This window comes from Podarcis pityusensis (assembly GCF_964106645.2).
Source record: "Podarcis pityusensis genome assembly, chromosome: 14".
Classification (NCBI taxonomy): Eukaryota; Metazoa; Chordata; class Lepidosauria; order Squamata; family Lacertidae; genus Podarcis; species Podarcis pityusensis.
Genome location: NC_138039.1, coordinates 43,198,570 through 43,219,281, shown reverse-complemented (window position 1 = coordinate 43,219,281; position 20,712 = coordinate 43,198,570). Strand labels below are relative to the sequence as shown.

Genomic DNA, 20,712 nt, shown 5'->3' with positions numbered 1-20,712 from the left:
GGAAAGAAAGCGTTTCAAGTGTGTTTTGAAGATACACAGAGAAAGTGAAATGCAACGTTTTTAGGCTACAGTTGTATATACACTTACATGGGAGTAAATGTCATTGACCTCATTGAAACTTTGCTCTGAGGAATGCACTCTCAGCCAGTTAAACAGTTTGATTAAAAGTTTGTTCCTAATGAATCAGTCACCGTATAATTCATCTTCAAATCATGCTCATACAAGTATAATATATGCTCATATAACTATAAAAGCTGCAGACAGCAAGCACCGTGTTCATCAAGTCATTCCTTCCTTTGTGAAACAGTTGCTTGATGTGACTTGTACATGTATTATCTGGAAAAAAAGAGTTTTTGCCACTACAGTGGTGTCTTGGTTCTCAAACGGCTTGTTGAGAACAAATCAGCTCCAAAATGCCAAAAACCCGGAAGTAAGTGTTCTGTTTTCAAACGTTTTTCGGAAGCTGAACGTCCGATGCGACTTTCACTTGAGTTCAGGAAGCTCCTGCAGCCAACTGGAAGCCGTGCATTGGTTTTCAAACGGTTTCGGGAGTTGAACAGATTTCCGGAACGGATTAAGTTCGAGAACCAAGGTACCACTGTACTGGATTGGATCCACATGAACCTAGGTGCACATAAGTGTCCCTGAAATCAAAGGCCTAGGGTTCAGTCCCCAGGAACTCCAGGCCCTTGGGAGTCCTTGTTCTTCAGCTAGGCATTGTTGGAAGCACAACAGGGGCCATTCAGTTAGTAACGATGGGTTAATTGGCATGATCCTTGCTGAGGTAACACAAGTTCTTATTGTCTGTGTAGTTCTGAGGAGCTTTTCCACTGCATGTTAGTCGTATGTGTCTCTGCTATGGACTAGGCCTGAACTACTAAGAAAGACAAAACTTCCCTGTTTATTTCTCATATTACGTACTGGTTTTGGTCAGTAAAACATTGGTTTCTTTTCTTTCTGGACACTGTTTAAATCAGGCTTCCTCAACCTCGGCCCTCCAGATGTTTTGAGACTACAATTCCCATCATCCCTGACCACTGGTCCTGCTAGCTAGGGATCATGGGAGTTGTAGGCCAAAAACATATGGAGGGCCAAGGTTGAGGAAGCCTGGTTTAAATGATTCTGCTTACAGGCACTCCTGGCATCTAGCAGCTGGGTGAGCCTGCACTTGTAGGACTTGGTGGCTGCTTGGTATCCATCTCCAATTTCAGTCTATTGTCTTGATGGAGAGGCTGGGTTGCCAGGACTCCATGTCTGCCTCACAGTCCCTTGACACAGACTTCTCCTCAGGGATGTTTGCCCTGGGGAGCTCCTCGTCTTCCACTAAAGATGGACCCAGTCCTAGATTTACAGAAGCCATCCTGGGTTCTGATTTGATTCCAGAATGTCCCGCTTTTCGTTAGGATGTTCCTAATCTGAGAAATATTGGAGGGTGTGGTAGGATGCTCCTATTTTCATTGGATAAATGTTGGAGGGTATGGAGTTATGTGACTCCCCAAGCCAAGGAGATAAGTACAAGGAGATACAACCTTTAGACGACATCCCTGTATAGGGAAGTTTTTAAATGTTTAATGTTCTATTGTGGTTTTATAAATGTTGGAAGCCACCCATAGTAGCTGGGGCAACCCAGTCAGATGGGTGGGGAATAAAAATAAAAATAGGACATCCTTGTTTTCACTGGATAAATGTTGGCAGGTATGCTAAAGAGCAGGCATAGGCAAACTCGGCCCTCCAGATGTTTTGGGACCACAACTCCCATCACCCCTAGCTAACAGGACCAGTGGTCAGGGATGATGGGAATTGTAGTCCCAAAACATCTGGAGGGCCAAGTTTTCCTATGCCTGCTAAAGAGGATTCCTCCATGGCAGAAAAGGGTTGAACAACAATAAATCTTCTGTTGATCACAAAGAGGTCTACAACTTAGGTCATGAATAACTTTCTCAAGAATAGAGGAAAGAGTGATGAAGAAACACAACCATTTCAGCTGATATCAAAGTTAAGTAATTTCTTGGGAAACTGAAACTAACTCTCTGTTGATTGGAAACCTGGAAACTCCCAATCCTGAAGTGAAGGCAGTGTTTCTTTTCATTTCAGTGCCAAGGCCTGTCGGCAACAACACTAAACAAGGGGAAGTCCATCCACACGGAGGTGGAACCAGCTGTGAGCACTGGCAAGGTGCCCTGATGGAGTAGGAAAGCGTTAAACCTCTGGATGTCGCTGAACTGCAACTCCCATCAGCCATTGCAAGCATGTCCAAAGGCCAGGGATGACGGGAGTTGCAGTTCAGCAACATCCAGAGGACCATATTCACTTCTGGGCAACCTTCAAGGGGCAGGGGGCACATGCAAGTGGGTTGCAGGGTCAGAGGAAAAATTGGGTGGAGCAATTAATGCAAATTATACATTTGTACAGTGTCAGAAGCTAAGACTCAGGCATAAGTCAGCCTTAAAACAATAAAGCACCCAACTCTTTATTCAAAGGAACAAAACAGCCCAGTCCTTGTTGTGAACCACCCTATAGATCAGGCATAAGCAATCTTCGGCCCTCCAGAAGTTTTGGACTACAAATCCCATCATCCCTGACCATTGGTCCTGTTAGCTAGGGATCATGGGAGTTGTAGGCCAAAGCATCAGGAGGGCTGAAGGTTGTCTGTGCCTGCTATAGATGCATAAATCATGACATGGTGTAATAGGTTGTGTGTTGTCATTCATCTGAGGTTGTACTTACCTAATTTTGAGACCTTTTAAAAACAGATGATTGTCATTATGTCCTCATATGCAAAACCACAGAATTCAAAGAGGGTGTATTATTTTTTATTATTATTATTATTATTATTTTACTTATACCCCACTCATGTGGCCGGGTCTTCCCAGCCACTCTGGGCGGCTCCCCAACAGAATATTAAAAACATGATAAAACATCAAACATTAAAAACTTCCCTAAACAGGGCTGCCTTCAGATGTCTTCTAAAAGTCAGATAGTTGCTTATTTCCTTGACATCTGATGGGAGGGCATCCCACAGGGCGGGTGCCACCACCGAGAAGGCCCTCTGCCTGGTTCCCTGTAGCTTTGCTTCTTGCAGTGAGGGAACCATCAAAAGGCCCTCAGCGCTGGACCTCAGTGTCTGGGCAGAACGATGGGGGTGGAGACGCTCCTTCAGGTATACTGGGCCAAGGCCACTGAGGGTTTTAAAGGTCAGCACCCACACTTTGAATTGTGCTCGGAAAGGTACTGGGAGCCAATGTAGGTCTTTCAGGCATGGTGTTATATGGTCTCGGCGGCCACTCCCAGTCACTTTCTTTTTCCCATGACTGTATGTGTAAACAAACCATATACCATAAAGACACCACACCTCCACTGTACCTCTTTCCCAAAGGAAACACAAACCTTGGGTAAGTACCTGGAACCCCCTGGAATGAATATATATATATGTTTTTTAGTGTTCATTTTTATTTGCTTTTTAACATAAAATAGAACTCGAATACAATATAACAGAGTGTCAGAAACTTATATACAATGTAGAGGTCCAATATAATGCAAAAGAATATCAAAACCATGTACAAAATAAAGTCAAAATATTAAACAAAATATCAAAACAATATATAAAATAAAAATATAGTATAAAGCAATCTCAAAATTGAAAATGATATATAGATGGTATATGACCCCAGTCAAACTTGCAAAAATTTACCACCTGACTGACAATAAGTGTTGGAAATGTAAAGAGTGTGAAGGAACATTCTTCCACCTCTGGTGGACTTGCCCTAAAGTGAAGGCGTTCTGGGAAATGATTTATAATGAACTGAAAAAGGTATTTAAATATACCTTCACTAAGAAACCAGAGGCCTTTCTTTTGGGTATTGTCGGCCAAGGGGTGGTAAAGAAGGACCGGACATTTTTTATGTATGCAACAACAGCAGCAAGGATACTACTTGCAAAGCACTGGAAAGCTCAAGATCTACCCACACTGGAAGAATGGCAGATGCAACTGATAGACTACATGGAACTGGCTGAGATGACCGGCAGAATTTGCGACCTGGGAGAAGAGAAGATGGAGGAGGATTGGAAGAAATTTAAGAATTATTTACAAAAGCATTGTAATTTGAGTGAATGTTAAGCAGGATGCTAGATCATAAATAATGAAGCACCACTAACCTAGATGATTTAAGATAATAAGTGAGATTGAGAAAATATAAACTTTATTGAGAATTATAAGATTATAAAGACATAAATGAGATATAAGAATGTAAACAAGATAATAAATTGCTGGTAAAAAGTTATAATGATGAAAGTGGGAGCGGGAGATGTGAGGAAGTCCAAAGAAAATGTGAAATTATGTTAAGATTTGTTATACTGTTCATTATGTTCACTTTTATTGTAAACCCCAATAAATATTAAAAAAAAAAAAGCAATCTCAAAATTTAACAAAATTTAACAAAGTTAAATACAACACGAAAGAAAACAATATGCCTAGCAGAACTCAAAAGTACAAAATATTAATGTTACTATTATATTAGCAACATTTAAAAATTGTAACCAATCACTTTATGAAACCATGATTATCTTGTTCTTATGTTACATTTACATGCTGCAGCAGCAGCAGCAGCTGGAGCAGTTCAGACAAAGGAGAGTAACGAGTTAAGAAGGCAGGTTATTTAGGTCAAGACAATATATTGATGGCCATCACCTGATTACAGCACTCTTAAAACCCATCTGCACTGTAAATTTAAAGCAGTCTTATACCACTTTAAACAGTCACAGCTCTTGCTAAGGAATCTTGGGGAACGTAATTTGTTTAGGTTGCTGAGAATTGTCAGGAGACCCCCACCCCGGTTTCCTCCTGCCCACAACTACCTTTCCCAAAGTGGTTTAACCACCCATCCCTCTTCCCAGGGAACTCTGGAAATTGTAGGTCCGTGGAGGGAATAAGGGTCTCCCAGCAACTCTCAACAACTACAGTCCCCAATATTCTTTGGGGGGAAAGCGTCAAATGCATAGTGCGGGTGAGGCCTTTAATCTACTCATTGTAGGCACTGCAGTAATTTAATGTATTAGTTTAGAATATGCATACATTCCCTGTTATGAGAAAAATAACAGCCCTGAAGAGGAGGAAAGAACATGATTTTTGTTTTTGGATGTGGCCCAAATGTCACTGGAAATACAGTATACTAAGAGAGACTGTCCACTCCCTTCTCTCACTGGTGGTGCCACCTGCAGCTTTGACAAAACATCTGTAAAAGTCATTTATTTAAAAAATGCCAGTGAATTGATTAACTGGGAACATCTTTTTACAGGATCAAAGCTTTCTTAAGTGACTGATCTACCTTCCCTAATCACTGCAATGTGACCTTGGGCCAGCCACCATCTCTTAGCCTAACCACGCACGCCACTTTAAACTCCTTGGAAAATGAAAGTAGTCTATAAATTTAATAAATGCAAGAAATAAGAGCCAGTACGGCGTAATGGTTTGAGCGTTGGGCTGGGACCTGGGAGACCAGGGTTCGAATCCCCACTCAGCCATGAAGCTCACTGGGTGACCTTCTGCCATTCACCGCCTCTTAGCCTGACCTACCTCACAGGGTTGCTGTGAAGATGAAATGGGCAGGAGAACCATGGACACCTCCTTGAGATCATGAGAAGCTAAAGGTGGCATATAATTTAGCTTATGAACAACCCCCCCACCCCCAGTAGTCAAGGTGCCAAATATCAGACGCACCCATCCCGGCCCTGAGGCATGGGCGGAGCCAAAGCGGGGGGGGGGAAATTGCCCCCCCATCAAGAAAAACAATAGAAATACTTAACAGACCAATCACGTGGGTTCTGAGCCCCCTAACCAAGTCCTGCCCCCCAACAAAAATCCAGTCTACGCCCATGCCCTGAGGATGTGGCGTGTGAAGGACAGCTCCTCGGCATCCCTTGTTCTTGGCGGAATTGGGTCCCAACGCACTGCAAGCAAGGCCGGCAGGTCTACTCAGAAGTAAACCTCCCCCCCAGCTGAAGAGAATTAGGCACACTCCCAGGTACTTGCGCGCCCCTCCCCAAGACCCCCAGCTGACTGGATGGGGCTTGGAAGCGCCCCTCGCCCGGTCCAGGCGCCGCGGAGGGGACCCTTGCAGGCGTTTTCCGGCTGCCGCCCCCTCCTCCTCCTCGCCGCCTGCTGTTCTCCGCCTCGCCGCGGAGCCGAGAGGGAGGCGCTCCGCCCCTCGCGCCAGCCCTGCTGGGGAAACGAGAGACGGGGCGGAGCCGGCGCGCCGTGAAGCCGGCCGGGGACGCGTGGGCGGCTTCTTAGTCCGCCGAGGCGCCGGCACTGGGCCCCGTCGTCGCTCTTGCGCGCTCGCCTCACCCGCCGCCGCCTCAGCCGCGCCAGCCGAGGGGGCCGCCATGCCGGGCGCGCTGCGCGAGGAGACGGTGCAGCTGATGGCCGACTACTTGCAGCACCGGCTTGGCGGCGGAGGCGGCGGCGGCGGGGGCGCCGCGGCGCTGCCGCCCAGCCGCACGGCCGAGACGCTGCGGCGGGTGGCCGACGAGCTGGAGAGCCGCGAGCGGCCCTTCTTCCGCAGCGCCTGCACGGCGGCCGCCTTGCCGCAGGAGCCGGGCGAGGCGGCCGCGCTGCTGGGCCGGGTGGCGGCGCAGATGGAAGCCGAGGGCGGCCTCAACTGGGGCCGGGTGGTGGCGCTGGTCGTGTTCGCCGGCAACTTGGCGGCGGCGCTGGCCGAGCGCGGCGCTCGCGACCAGACGGCCGCTCTGGCGGAGGCGCTGGCCGCCTACTTGGCCGGGGAGAAGCGAGAGTGGCTGGAGGCGCACGGCGGCTGGGTAAGCGCACGGTCAAGGGGGCGGCCAGCCGGGCGGGCGGGAGGGCAGGGGCGACCCCCTTCCCTTCCCCACCCCGCCCCCTCCCGCTCCTCCTGCGACATCCATGGCGCCCCCTCCCCATCATCACCATTCTTTTAGGCAACCTCCCGCTTTCGCCGCCGGCTGCGGAACGGACCGAGCCTTTTCTCGGCTCGCGCAGTAATGGCTGCGCTTCCGTCCCCGATCTGGCCGTGGCCGCTTTCCCTTTGCCCACCCTCCCTCCTCCTCCTCCTCCTCGCTCCCAATGCCTGCAGCGCTGTGGGGTGGGAGGGTGAGGAAGATGAATCGGGTTCCCTCCCCCCCCCCATTGTTGCGCGCTACTGAGCGCAAAGGAGCGCGCAACCGTAGAAAGCCGTAGCGTTCCTTTGGGTACCCCTTTCTCTTCCGGAGGTTTGGGGGGGGCGGCTGTGCACGCCTTATGGTGCTTTTGCAATCTCACCCGCTGCGCCCCGCTTCCTGTAGCAGAGCCGGCCCGATGCCCACCTCCCATTCTGCAGGGCCCACCGCCCGCCCGCCCCTTCCCAGTCCTGGACGCGGACTCCTCGCTGGGAATGACCTTGGCACGCGCGCTTCGCCAGCTGACTTCTCGCTCCGGCGCTTTAATACGCACATTACCTTCCCTTCTCCCGCCCCACCATCCTCTCCAAAAAATCTAAGGCTTTTCTTTCATATGGGGTGGCGAGCAGCGCCTCCTTTTGCTTCCCTCTCCCCATAACCCCAGTACAGACCACAAGGGGAGCAGCGACGTACAGGAGAAGGGGGGGCGCGAGAGAAAGAGGAATGACTGCTAGGGAGGCCTGGATAATTTTTTTCCCATATAAGGGAAGCAGAAGGCTGTGACAAACCGTGAGAAAGAGCTTTGATCGGGCGTCTGTTCTCATTTCTCTCTTCCCCGTCCCCCTTTCCCATTCCATATTGTGGTCTTTGTCCCTCTTAAATTAGGCTGCTTTGGTGTATCTTGGTCTTGCAGCAACCAAATGGGTGCCCTTGCTCAGAAACGATGCTCCATTTTGAGTTTTCGCTTCTGGGGCAACTGCAGGGCATATGCCCAGCTGGCTAGCAATTTGCTGGGCGCTGACACAGAGAGAGCTCAGGTTCTTCCCTTGAAATCAGTTGTACAACCAAATGTATCTGTTTGACCTTAACACTTGGTTGGGCGTCTTCAGAACTTGGGATACTTTCAGAAGGACCTGGGTGGCAGGAAGACTTGAACTGAGGGGGAAGGTGTGAAATCGAGGTGCCCTGCAAAAGCTTGGCCTGTGTCGCCTCTTTCATTTTTGCTTTGCTTTGCATTCTGCAAACCATGAGCATTTGAAACTTGCTTTAAAAAACAACAACACAACAGGGCAAAGCTTTTTTCCAAAGAAGCAAGCAGAATCTGCATAGATGCATGGGATTCGGGCAGCTCCATAGATAGAAGGTATTGGGAGTCTAGGCTGCTTGGCTACTAGCAATCTAATGATGTAAGGCAGTAAAAACTTTGCTCTGAGGGTCTTCCACTGGCACAGTTTCTGCGCTGTGTTTGTACTCTGATCTGTCAATCTGAAAACAGCAGTGCAAAGCCCCATGCTCTGTTTTCCTCTATCTGGACATGGTCTGGAGCAACAAGGTAGCTGTGTCCTTCAGCAGAGGCTGCTCCTGCAAATGTGCGTTGGTGCACCAGACATGGTGATCTCACCTGTCTGCACTGCAGATAGGGCCCCTGGGGTGGATTTACTGGCTTCTACATACATGTGGGGCATCCACCATTCTGCATATCCTCTTGCTGGGTGTCCTCAAGAGGTGGACGCCTAGTCTTAAAAAACAACAGCATCCACCCAGTGGTAACTTCAAACAGCATCCACCCAGTGGTAACTTCAAAGGTGGCTCTAGATGAGAGCTATGGCTTGCCTACAGGTTTTTTAGCTCAGCAGCAGGTGCAGTGCAGCTGGCTTGCATTAATTTTCTTCCCGCTGTTAATTTAGCCATGTTGTTCAAAGCAAGAGCCATGCCCCACAGGAAGTGTGGATGCCCTGGGGTCAAATGGTGGGTGGATCTTAGCCCTTCTTCCTTAGCAAAGGAGCGTTATTGTTATCTCTTGCTCAGTGCGTTCAGTTATACAATCATTACGACCAGCTGCAAGGAAGCTCCCCTTGGCTGGCCGAAGTGGTTTTCCAAAAGAAGGCAGTATAGGAACATGGGGAGCTGCTGTATTCTGAGTCAGGCCATTGGTCCATCTACCTCAATATTGTCTACACTGACTGGCAACAGCTCTCTGGGGATTTGGGCAGGAGTCCCATTTCTCTTCCCAACCTGGGGGTTGAACTTGAACCCTTCTCCATGCAAAGCCAATGCTCTACCACTGAGGTATAGTCCTTCACCAAATAAAGGTGTAGCTTGATTTCTTAGCATGGATAGGTGTGTTCTCCTATAACAGAGTGGGGAACCTCAGGCCTGGGAGATCAGACGTGACCCTCCAGGCCTCTCTGTTTGGTCCTTGGGACTTTCCTCCAGGCCACATCACTCACAAGCCCTGCTTCAAACCTTCCTTGATTGTGTTTGCCTGCCTTGTCCTTGAATGCCGAGCATGTTGCTTATGTGTCTGGAAAGTCAGATAAGAGAGCTGTTATGTCTTGAAACTAGCCTGTTGTGCAAAGGAATTTGCCTCCATTGCTCTGCCCACTTTTGACACTGACCTGCAGCCCCAGGAAGGTTGCAGAGAAGAGTGCATATATGATCCTCGGGCTGAAAAGGCTTCTCCATCCCTGCCCTGCAGGCTTTGGGGATGTATCTTTGCAAAGGAAGACTGGGAAATGTCTGAGCCACCTCTTCTTCATCCCATCACAGCTCGAATGAAGACTGCCCCTTTGAAGAGTGGGCTAGAAAGAGTGTGGCTGGTACCCTGTTTGTTTGATTTATTTCATAAAATGTATACACCGCTTGAATGTAAAAAGAACAACAACCTTCAAAGCAGTTTACAAAAGATAAAACAACCCTGTTTTAAAACATACAAAAGTTAAAATACTAAAACAGATTAAAATTGCTCAACTTTCTAAGCATCTGGGTAGGCTTATCTAAACAGAAATGTTTTTAGCAGGTGCTGAAAACAGTACACTGAAAGCGCCACCTTGATCTCTAGGCAGGGAGTTCCAAAGTTGTAGGCGCTGCTAAACGATTTGAGTTATTACAAATGTGAAACGGGTATTTCATGGCACCTGTACACCAGGGAATATCTTGCATGTTGCCATTGTACTTGAGATCATAGAAAACTGAACTGGCATCTGAGTTCTACGAAATGGGTTCTTGTAATACTGATAGGAGCTATCACAGTTTTGCCTAAACCTTGATTGCAGTGTTAGAAACTCAGATATATAAGCTAGGCGCCAAATGGCTCCTTAAACCAGGGTTACAGTTGCCAAAATGGACTGTCTGGTTGCTGATTTGAGGCCAGGTGGCTTGAAAGTTGTATTTTTCAAGACAACCTTTTGGTTCCTGAAATTCATTCTGATTGTTCAAATAAAATATAACGGACAGAATTCTACAGGATGTGTTGCTAGTGTGTGAAAGCAGTCAAGATCCAAGGATCCCCAGGCATGCACCTCCAGATGGTGGAGACGTCAGACGCCATCCTGGCACCCAGGCATCTTCACTTGGTCACAAGCAGCTGATAGCCAGCTGCAAAATGCGCCTGGCAAATTTCAAATGCTGGTTGACTGATGAAAGTTCTATGTAGCTGATATCGTGTACATACATATAAGATGCTAAGATACTCAGGAGTCTGGCCATTTGGGGTTTAAAATACGAGTACATTGGAAGCTTTATCTGGAACCAAGTGTGTCACCCGTGGCTAACATCTTGCAATCAACTTGGCTTCTTCTTGCTGCTGTTGCACTTCAACAACTCCCATCAGCCCCAGCCATCTTGGCCAGTGGTAAGGGATGACTGGAGCCTAGTAGCAACAGCTGGAGGGCACCATGTTGGCTGTCCTGGTGCACAAAATAGGTGTTACAAGCTCAACAACCAGTTGTGTATGAACTGTATTCTGGACCAGCTGAAATGGCAGTGATGCGCTCAAGGGCCAAACCAATGGCAAGTCACCTACGTGCGGCTTGCAAGAGCCTAACTGTTGCACAGTTGGTCAAGGAAGCTTTGTTTTGTGCAAAGTGCTTTGTTGTTGTTGCCAAGTACAGAATGCTTTGTATAAATACACTAGCCGGCAACAACCGACTAGGGCTGGGCGATAACAGCTTTTCAGAATCACGGTTTATCGCCAGCTAAACATCATGGTTTGACGTTATACCGCGATGCTGAAAAAACAAAGGTGCGTTGGCCTCTGCCCACGAGACACTGGGTGAAACTACTCCAGCTCTCAACTCAAGAGCTGAGGCGGTTTCACCCAGGCACTCGTGGGCTGGGCATGCACCACTCAGCTGGGGGGAGGGAAGGTTCCCCCTCCCCAGCTGAGACAGCCCCAGTGCTCTCGCCACTTGCAAGTGGAGCATCAGGCTCCTTTAACTGCTTGCTGTAGGGAGTCCCCACTCTGCCACCGGCTTGTGGGAGCCAGCACTGTGCTGGGGGATCCTTTAACTACTGGACTGAGGCAAGGGTAGCTGCACAGTCCTAAGTTGAGCAATTTAAAGATGAAGAGGGAGGAACAAGCTGTATCGGCACCTCACAGCTTGTTTCTCTCTCTGCGCCATATGAGGGCAGAGTGGGGTGGCGGTTTCACTCAGTGATATATCACAAGTGAAACCACTGCTACTCCTAAGTCCCTTGCTCTTGGCGCCTGCTGGAGGAAGGAATTCTTGACCCCCTTCAGTGGACACTGCTAGCAGAGGGACCCGGGAGCTGTGGCAGTTTCACCAGCAATATACTGCTGAGTGAAGCAGACACTGCAGTCTGCTTCTCATACCGGTCCTGGGCGGATATATTGCCCAGGCTTACAACCGACTTAGCATGACTACTGGGTCTAGTCTCTGTGGAGCTGCGAGTGTTGGGCATGGAGGGGGAATGGATCTGTGGCCAATATTAGAAACTCAGATATGTAAGCTAGTCACCAAATGGCACCTTAAACCCATGTTGCAGTCGCCACAACAGTATGTCTAGGCCCCATTCCCTCTCCACCCCCAGTGGGGTTCATTATTATTAATTTCACTTCTATACTGCTTTATATTTTAAAGAAAAAAATCTCAAAGTGGTTTATAACACATTAAAACAATCCAGAATAAAACAAATTTAAGCTCCAATGGAAATATTGCAGATCCGTCTCTAAGTGACATTTTCCTTTCCCCATATTTACACACCTACTTAATTTATATAGCTGCCCCACAGCAGAAGAACTCTAGGAAGGCAGTGTGGTGTAGTGGTTAGAGTGTTGGACTAGGAGCTGGGAGATAGGGGTTCAAATCCCCAGTCAGTCATGAAGCTAAGGGGGTGACCTTGAGCCAGACACAGCCTCTTAACCTACCTCACACGGTTGTTGTAGGGATTAACTGAGGAGGAGTGGTGAGCCATGTACTGCTTGTAGGAAAAGGGTGGGATATAAATGCAGTAAATAAGTTTATCTGCTTAGCTGTTTAAGAAAGCTGGAGATGCCAGCCAGAGGGAGATCTCCTGAGATCACATGGTCACAGTTGGCACCTGGCTAATTTCTAACGGTGCCTGTGGCCCTGGGCTTATGAGATGCAAGCAAGTGTCTAACTCTCCAAGGACAACCTTCCAACTTGTGCCCTTTGGCAGCTTGGGGTTCTGGAGGTCCCACGTGCTGTGCAATTCCTGGTCTTGATCCCACAAGGAAAGGGTGAAGCTTGGTGGCAGAGCATCATTCTTGCACCCATCATCCACAGTCAGCAGGGACAGCAGTCGGGGATGATGAGAGTGGTAGTCGAGCAACATCTGGGAACCTGAGGTTGAGAGGGGCTGGTGTAGGCAATACTGACCAAGGGGATGACTCCGTATAAGGCATGTTTCTGTGAGTTAAGGGGGCACCTGCATGGAACAGGGTTGAGGGGTGGGACTTCAGGGTGGAATTCCATTCCGTCTGAGAGTGCTAGGTGGGCCATCATGGTGGGGAGCAGTGAGATCATGGAGCCGCTGCTGTCCTTGGGGGTTGTATTGGTGTGTCGGTTCTCCCATGCTGACTCCTGCCTGCTTTACTGAGGCAGGGGGGTCTTGCGCTTCGAGCGAACGTCTTAACATCTGGCGCTGGAGCTCCCAAAGTAGGCCTGTGGTGATGTGGCCTTGCTCCCTGCCTCGCTGCCTAGCCCTGTAGTTTTCCTGCTGACACGTACGAAAGCCGCGAAACTGAAAGACCACAATTGGAATACATTATTCCAAGTAAGCTGATGAAGGCAGAAGCAGCTGGCAGTTCTTCTTGGAAGTTCCCTAGCTGAAGAAGCGCAGATTTATTTTTCTTCTTCATCATCATCTTCTGGGGCTCGTGTGGGAGAGAGGTGCAACAGGACCGGCTGGTCGTGCTGCCCCAGCTCTCATAAAAACCACGGGCCAAGCCTACGGCTGTTAAACTGGCTTAGGGGAAGCTGCTTTGGATGCAAGTTTCTGTTGAGGCAGAGGAATGGCATTCCCCTGGGGCCCTGTTGAAAAGTTGTGTTTGTGCATCAGACCAGCGCATAAGCAGGGTTGCGCCGTGTGGCCGCGCCCCTGGGGTTGCGTGCGCCAGCCAGCCTTCCCCTGCAGCATGAATGTCTGCAGGAACACAGGAAGCCGTCGTGTTCCATGACACTCCCTTGGTCCATGTAGCTCAGTATTGGCTACACTGGCTGGCAGCAGCTCTCCAGGATTTCAGGTAGGATTCTCTCAGCCCTGTCTGGAGGATCTATGGATTGAAGCTTCTGTGTGCAGGGCAAATGCTCTATCACTTAGCTATGGGTCCTTCCACATAGGAGGAGGCCTTCGAGCATCCCTGGCAGAGAGCTAGTGTGGTGTAGTGGTTAAGAGCGGTGGACTCGTAATCTGGGGAACCGGGTTCGCGTCTCCGCTCCTCCACATGCAGCTGCTGGGCGACCTTGGGCCAGTCACACTTCTTGAAGTCTCTCAGCCCCACTCACCTCACAGAGTGTTTGTTGTGGGGGAGGAAGGGAAAGGAGAATGTTAGCTGCTTTGAGACTCCTGAAGGGGAGTGAAAGGCGGGATATCAAATCCAAACTCCTCTTCTTCTTCTGGGCGTGCAGGATGTGTGGCCGCCAGGGGATGGCACTGTTTGGCACATGGCACTCAGTGCCGCCTGCTCGCATGTTGTCCTTGCTTGTGTGTATACAGGCTCAAAGGGACTTGAGTATTGGGCGATGCAGGTTAAAGTGGGTCATGGTGCAACAGCCAGCACAAGTATTAGCTTCTCCCAGTGGCCAACTCCATGCCTAGTGGAAACCCCTGAGTGCAACTCTCCCCAGTTGTGATTCCCATGTCTCCAGCGGTGCAGGTCAGACAAAGCCAACACAGTTGTCTGTCACAGGCCTCTAGCAGCTTTGCTCTCCCTCCTTTCCCAGGGATCTACCTGAAACGGGAGAGAACACTGCCAACAAAAGCCTTTGTTTGGTCTTGGATATAATCGGAATGAGAGGGAGAGGGAGAATATTTTAGATTCTTAAGTGCTTGGCGTCCTTCCAAGCCTTGTTATAACTAAAGAACTCCAGCTTCCCACCGCCCCTTGACAGAGAGGCTTGTTGTGAGCATGTTCAGGAATTCCTGAGTTAACATAACTTTTTATATAGCCTTGAGCAAAACTCCTCTCTCTTGAATGTAACCGAGGTCATCATGAATGGGTACAAAAATAAAGGAAGGAGAAACATCCCTTGCTAATCTGATGGGTCAGCAATTATAAAGGAATGGCTTTCCTTATTGTTTTTTCCCCTGCCCCAAGCAGAAATGCCTCTTTCCTTATGTTAACTGTAAGGGGTTTCGGTTCTTTCTCCCGCCCCCACTCCTTTCAGTGTAGAGTTTCTTGCCTCTCCGAAGAATCTGGTGCTAACCATTGTTGAGTGGGTGAGGGTTTAAACCTCTGCCAGGAATGTTGAATAATCAACTTCAAAGCAACTATTTCCCACAGTACTGCGGGTAAAGAATACAGAGAAACCTGCATTCAGTTCTCGGTTTTCAAGCAGGCCAAGTAAAAAGTCCATTCAAAGCAGCTTCTTTGGCTGGATGAGGAATCTGCCCCACTTCACTCCCCACCAAAGCACCTTTGTAATCCTATTCTGCAGAGGACCAGTGCCCCAAAGCACCTACTTCACAAAGGAAGGCATAAAAGAATGTCTTGGACAAAAGCTTCTTTTTCTGTCCCCTGTGAAAGGTGTAACCAGATCCCATTTCCTGGCTATGCGCAAGGATCTGCTTTGAAGCTTGCAGATCCAGTCTGTGGCAGATGAGCTATGGGAGGGACATGTGTTCCTAGTCACATGGTCAGACCACATGACTGTCTCACATGCGTTTGGAAACCACTGTGTCCAGCACACACACGCACACGGCTGTGGTGCTCATGTGGATTTTGCACATGATGCTCTCTCATCTCTGTGCTATACCTATAAAGGAAATAGTATTCAGAGTCTTATGTGCCCTGCCCTATTTTGTGTTCCGCTGATGCCATTTACTGCGTCAGTTCTGTAGCTTTGATTCCCAACAACGCTGGCCTTGTTCCAGAAGATGGCAGGTGGGATGGGGTTGCCATTGATTGTGGCAGAAAGGCAAGGCTTTGTGTGGCTCCTCTTTGTGCGCTGGGCTTCCAGCAGCAGCCCAGTGTGCTCGCTTGGTTGTGACTTTTACACAGAAGCAAGGCTTTGAGGTCAGTGCTCTTCACCCTCAGAGGCTGAGGGGGAAAGTTGAAGAAAAAAGTACCTACTAACTGCTGGGTCCTGCTCCTAGAAATTAATGCTAAAGGTTAGAAATCATAGAATTGTAGGGTTGGAAGGGACCCTGAGGATTATCTTGTCCAATGCAGGAATATGCAGTTGTCCCCATACAGGGATCGAACCTGCAACCTTGGCATTATCAGCACTATGCTCTAAGCAACTGAGCTAGAGAGGAGAACAAATACAGAAGCCCAGACTGGACACTGCTCTCATGTGGTTTTCAAATAAAATTGTTGGCTGTTGATCTCTTCTTGCCCTTAATGTCTTTTGGAACTTGCAGTTTCTCTTTTTAATCATAAAGCTCTTTAAAAAAACAGCAAAACAGCAACACCCAAGGTTCAACTAATTGCCCTGCTGGTGATTCTTAAGCAGTTTGTGGCTGATTGTTATGGCAATAAAATGTGGAAGGGGGATCTTGTTTCCAAAGCTCCTGTCTTAAGGATCTGGATTTTGATTCTGCTTTGGAAAACCCATTGTACGTCCAAGCAAGTAGCTGCAAAAGGTGACTGGCTTAATTGTGCCCTCTCCATAGAGGAGCTGAGGGCTTGACTCCCCTTCTGTAGGCAGCCCACCTGAATGCTAATGACCCCACAGCAGCTGCTGGCCAGGAGTGTAAACTGACATTCAGTGGAAAATGCCCCCATTGTTTGCACAAATTAAAGTGTAAAGAACAAAGTTCCGGAAGAAATTAAGAGCATAACTTGTTTACATAGACATCTGCCAAATAGGAGTTCAAACATGACCATCTGGAGTCGTATTACTGCTGTTCTTGATTATTCAGAAGAAAGATCTGGCCGTGCAGCTGCCAGTTCCTTTCTGTCATAGGGCAGCACTGAACTGAGTGGCTCATGGGCCTAAGCAGGGCTGGATTAACTATTTCGGCTGTCAGAGCGGAAGGGTCTTAGCTCAGTGGTAGATCATCTGTCTTGCATACAGAAGGCCCCAGGGAGGGCTGGGAGAGACCTCCCCCTCTGAAATCCTGAGAGCCACTACTGGTTAGAGTTGATGATACTAAGGTAGAAGGACCAATGGTTTTGATTCGGTGTAAGGCAGGTTCCTGTGTTCCTTAGAAATTTTCATGCCCTCAGTTTGCCAGCTGAGAGACAGGAGAAGAAGAAAAGCACTTGAAGGAAATGAATGCAGATTATCTCTGTACACTTGGTAACTTTCAGATAAGTTGTTCTTGTTGCTGTATTTAGCCTCCAATTAGCCTCATGATCTTAATCTAGGCCTGAGTCCAGGGCACATGAAATGGTGGTGTTTGAGAGCAGTGTTTGAAGTTCACCAGGCACATCTTGCACCTGACCATCAACCACTTGTGACCAAATGGAGATTTCCGGGTACCAGGATGGCACCTGACTTCCCCACCATCTAGAGGTGCATGCCTAGGGGATAACTGAAACATTGACTGATTTCACACATAGCAGCACATCCTGTAGAATCCTGTCCTTTACATTTTATCTGCACAATCAGAATGAATTTCGGGAACCAGAATGCATTTTCTGTGCAGCCTGAGCAGGAGCAGTCAAGAAACGTTACTGTAAATTGTTGTGGCTTGTCTTTGCTTACCCCACTGCCCTGCTCACAGCTGTGATGAAGATTCTTACGTTATGAATGGTCTGTGTAACCATTAAGCAAAAGAGGTAGGGATAGGCCAATATATATGTGGACTGTCCCTGGTTAAAGTGATTTTTCTTCTGTAAGTTCTCAACCCCTCAAGGTTATCATCTGAACTAGCCACATATTTAACTGATAATCACAGTCAGTCCATGATTTGAAAAATAATACTTTAGAGCCATCTTCCCCCAAAATGGCAAATAGACATTCCATTTTGGTGAATGTAACCTTGGTTTAAGGAGCACTTTGGCACCTAGCTTCTGTATTTTGAGTTTCTAGCAGTGGTTTAGAAACCGTTGATTGGCTCGTTGCTTGTGCGTTTGCTGCCCTGGAAGCCTTTTGGAAGAAGAGCGGGCTATAAAGTTAATAAATAAATAAGACTTTGTTCTCTTCTTTCCTAGGATGGCTTCTATCACTTCTTCAACAAACATGGCTCGGATGCAGCTGACCAGAACAGTACCATAAGCAATGCTATAATGGCGGCAGCTGGCTTTGGCTTGGCTGGGCTGGCCTTCCTCCTGGCGGTGCGATAAAAGACTACATCAGTGGACTTGACTTACAGGAAGGAGGGCGAGGTGGAGAAAACTCTCTTCTAACACTGCCAACATGCTGGTGAAGAGTCCATTCTATATTTCTATAACGGTTGGAAGACAGAAGCATATATATATATATTTTTAACTATAAAGTTGGAGCAGAACATTGACAAGCACATAACATTCTAGCAGTACAAGTGAGAAACGAATGCCGCTTAGATTTTTGAGTCCTGGGGTTGGGCATCTTCTTGGATCTTGGTGCGTGTGAGAGCTGCGGTTGCCCCAGTTCATCCCGGCAACTGCTAAGCGCTGGATGTTATGCTAAATGTTAATGGTGGGCTTGCAATGGAACCCAAGTGAAGATGTGTTTGGATTTCTTCTTTGCGTGTTTGCGTGTATGTTGTGGGGTGCGGGGCGGGACGGGGTGGGGAGATGTTGCCTTGTGAAATGTGAGCCAGTATTAACAAGAATGAGGAGCTTAACTCCACCTGTGCTGCAATGCAAACATTCTGAGGCCACTCGTCAATATATAGCTGCCAGATCCGTATTGCACAGAGCATTATAGCTTACGTGTTTTTGTTATAATGACGTTAGTATAAGTTACACTACAAGTAGGCGACAAGAATGTTGATACCAAAACAGTAAAGTCTGCAGAACCAGTTCTTAACTATTGGAATGCTTGTTTGTTTGTTTTTAATTGGTCTATTTGGAAGTCCATGTGAAGGCTGGGATTTCTGTGGATTTCCTGTCAAATCCATAAACTCCATATAACTTAATATATTTTTTGAAATATTTATCATTGTATAATACTGGTAGCTGATTAACATCTATTTTTGTTAAATGCCTTTTTTTTTTTAAGAAAACAAACAAAACGGAACAAGCTCTCCAAATTGCTTTCTTGGCTGTCCCTGTCGTCTACCTTGTTTAACAGTTCTAGTTTGGATATCTGTTATATTGCATATTGTAAAGAAATAGTCTTCGGAAGTGTTCGATGTCCTTTTCCTTTAGCTTGTACAGTTTTAATATGTGAATAAATATAACTGAATATTTTTATTTTAAATGAGCACCTGTTCTTGGCTTGACCTGACATTTCCATACATTGTTCTTGTTTACATGGGCACAAAGCACTTGTAAAACGATGCCTAGGAACCTGTCCTATATCGAATCGGACCAGTTGGTCTACCTAGCCCTATTATTGCCTACACTGATTGGCAGCAGCTCTTTGGGGTTTCAGGCCAGGAGTTTTCCCCCAGCCATACCGGGAGATGGCAGGGATTGAACGTGGGAACTTTTGTGTGCAAAGCAGTGCCTTTGTGGGGGAAAGAAAAACGGTTCCTTGAGAAGTGAAAAGAAAAAAGGAAATGATATTTTTTTTGATGGTTTTTGCTACAGATGGAGATAAAAATGGTGGCAACTCACTAGTCACATTTTCTGCAAGCTGGGGTAAGGTTTGACAACTACCCTTCTGGATGCATGGCAGATTCTTTGCAGCTAACTTGTCTGCTTATGGAATGCCGGTTGCTGCCCTAGTACATCTTTGTCCAGAGATGACTCTAGCTCTGGGGGTACATTTATTTATTAGCTTTCTGCCCCTCCAAGGAGCTCTGGGTGGCAGCACATGGTTTTTACTCCTCCCTTAAACCACAGAGCCTAGGACTTGCCGATCAGAAGGTCGCGGGGTGAGCTCCCGTTGCTCGGTCCCTGCTCCTGCCAACCTAGCAGTTTGAAAGCACGTCAAAGTGCAAGTAGATAAATTGGTACTGCTCCGGCAGGAAGGTGAACAGCGTTTCCATGTGCTGCTCTGGTTCGCCAGAAGCGGCTTAGTCATGCTGGCCACATGACCTGGAAGCTGTACGCCAGCTCCCTTGGCCAATAAAGGGAGATGAGCGCCGCAACCCCAGAGTCGGTCACGACTGAACCAAATGGTCAGGGGTCCCTTTACCTTTACATAACAACAACCCAGTGAAGTAGTTTAGGCTAAGACAGGCTTCTTCAACCTCGGCTCTCCAGATGTTTTTGGCCTACAACTCCCATGATCCCTAGCTAGAAGGACCATTGGTCAGGGATGCTGGGAATTGTAGTCTCAAAACATCTGGAGGGCTGAGGTTGAGGAAGCCTGGGCTAAGAGATGGTGACTGGCCCATGGTCACCCAGAGGAACTTCATGACCGAGTGGGGATGTTGAACCCTGGCCTCCCAGGTCCTAGTCCAGTGTTTCCCAAACTTGGGTCTCCAGCTGGTTTTGGATCACTGTTTCCATAATTCCTGACCACTGATCCTGCTAGTTAGGGATGCTGGGAATTGTAGTCTGAAACACTCTTAACGGCTGCAGCACATGGCATCATACACCTTCTTTATTTTCTATGTGAAGAGCCACATTGGTAGATCAGGTACAGATTGAGGTACATTAGCTTTGCCATCCTACAAGAGCAAGGTATGCACAGCAGGGTACAGTTGCCAAGTTGTGTAACCTAGAGCAGTGGTAGCCAATGGAACACCTTTTAGAGATCATGCTGTGCTCTGGTTCCCAACAGCACCAACCAGCATGGTGAATAATCGGGGATGGTGGGAGCTGGAGTCCAGCAGCATCTGGAAGTCAACACATTGCTTACCCCAACATGGAGTTGGGGTGCTCCTTTTCTCTGCTTGCTGTGTACCAGTTAGAAATGGAGGCCAGGTCAATGGTACTAGGAAAAGCTGACTTGCTTCTGCAAACATGGCGTGACCTATGGGTTGTGAAAATTCAGACTGTGCATTGAGGGAGTAATGCAATGGTAGCCAAGGGATATGTTGTTGTTGTTGTTGTTGTTTAGTCGTTTAGTCATGTCCGACTCTTCGTGACCCCATGGACCAGAGCACGCCAGGCAC

At 47.8% G+C, this 20,712-nt stretch overlaps 1 protein-coding gene across 1 annotated transcript; it reads left to right on the top strand.

Moving 5' to 3' along the window:
* The first annotated feature begins 6,260 nt into the window (after window positions 1-6,260).
* Window positions 6,261-18,905, top strand: BCL2L10 (BCL2 like 10). The gene is made up of 2 exons (XM_080980597.1): window positions 6,261-6,813; window positions 17,714-18,905. Exons 1-2 carry the CDS (start codon window positions 6,382-6,384, stop codon window positions 17,843-17,845), a joined length of 564 nt encoding a protein of 187 aa, XP_080836723.1. The 5' UTR covers window positions 6,261-6,381; the 3' UTR covers window positions 17,846-18,905.
* The last annotated feature ends 1,807 nt before the right edge of the window (window positions 18,906-20,712 follow it).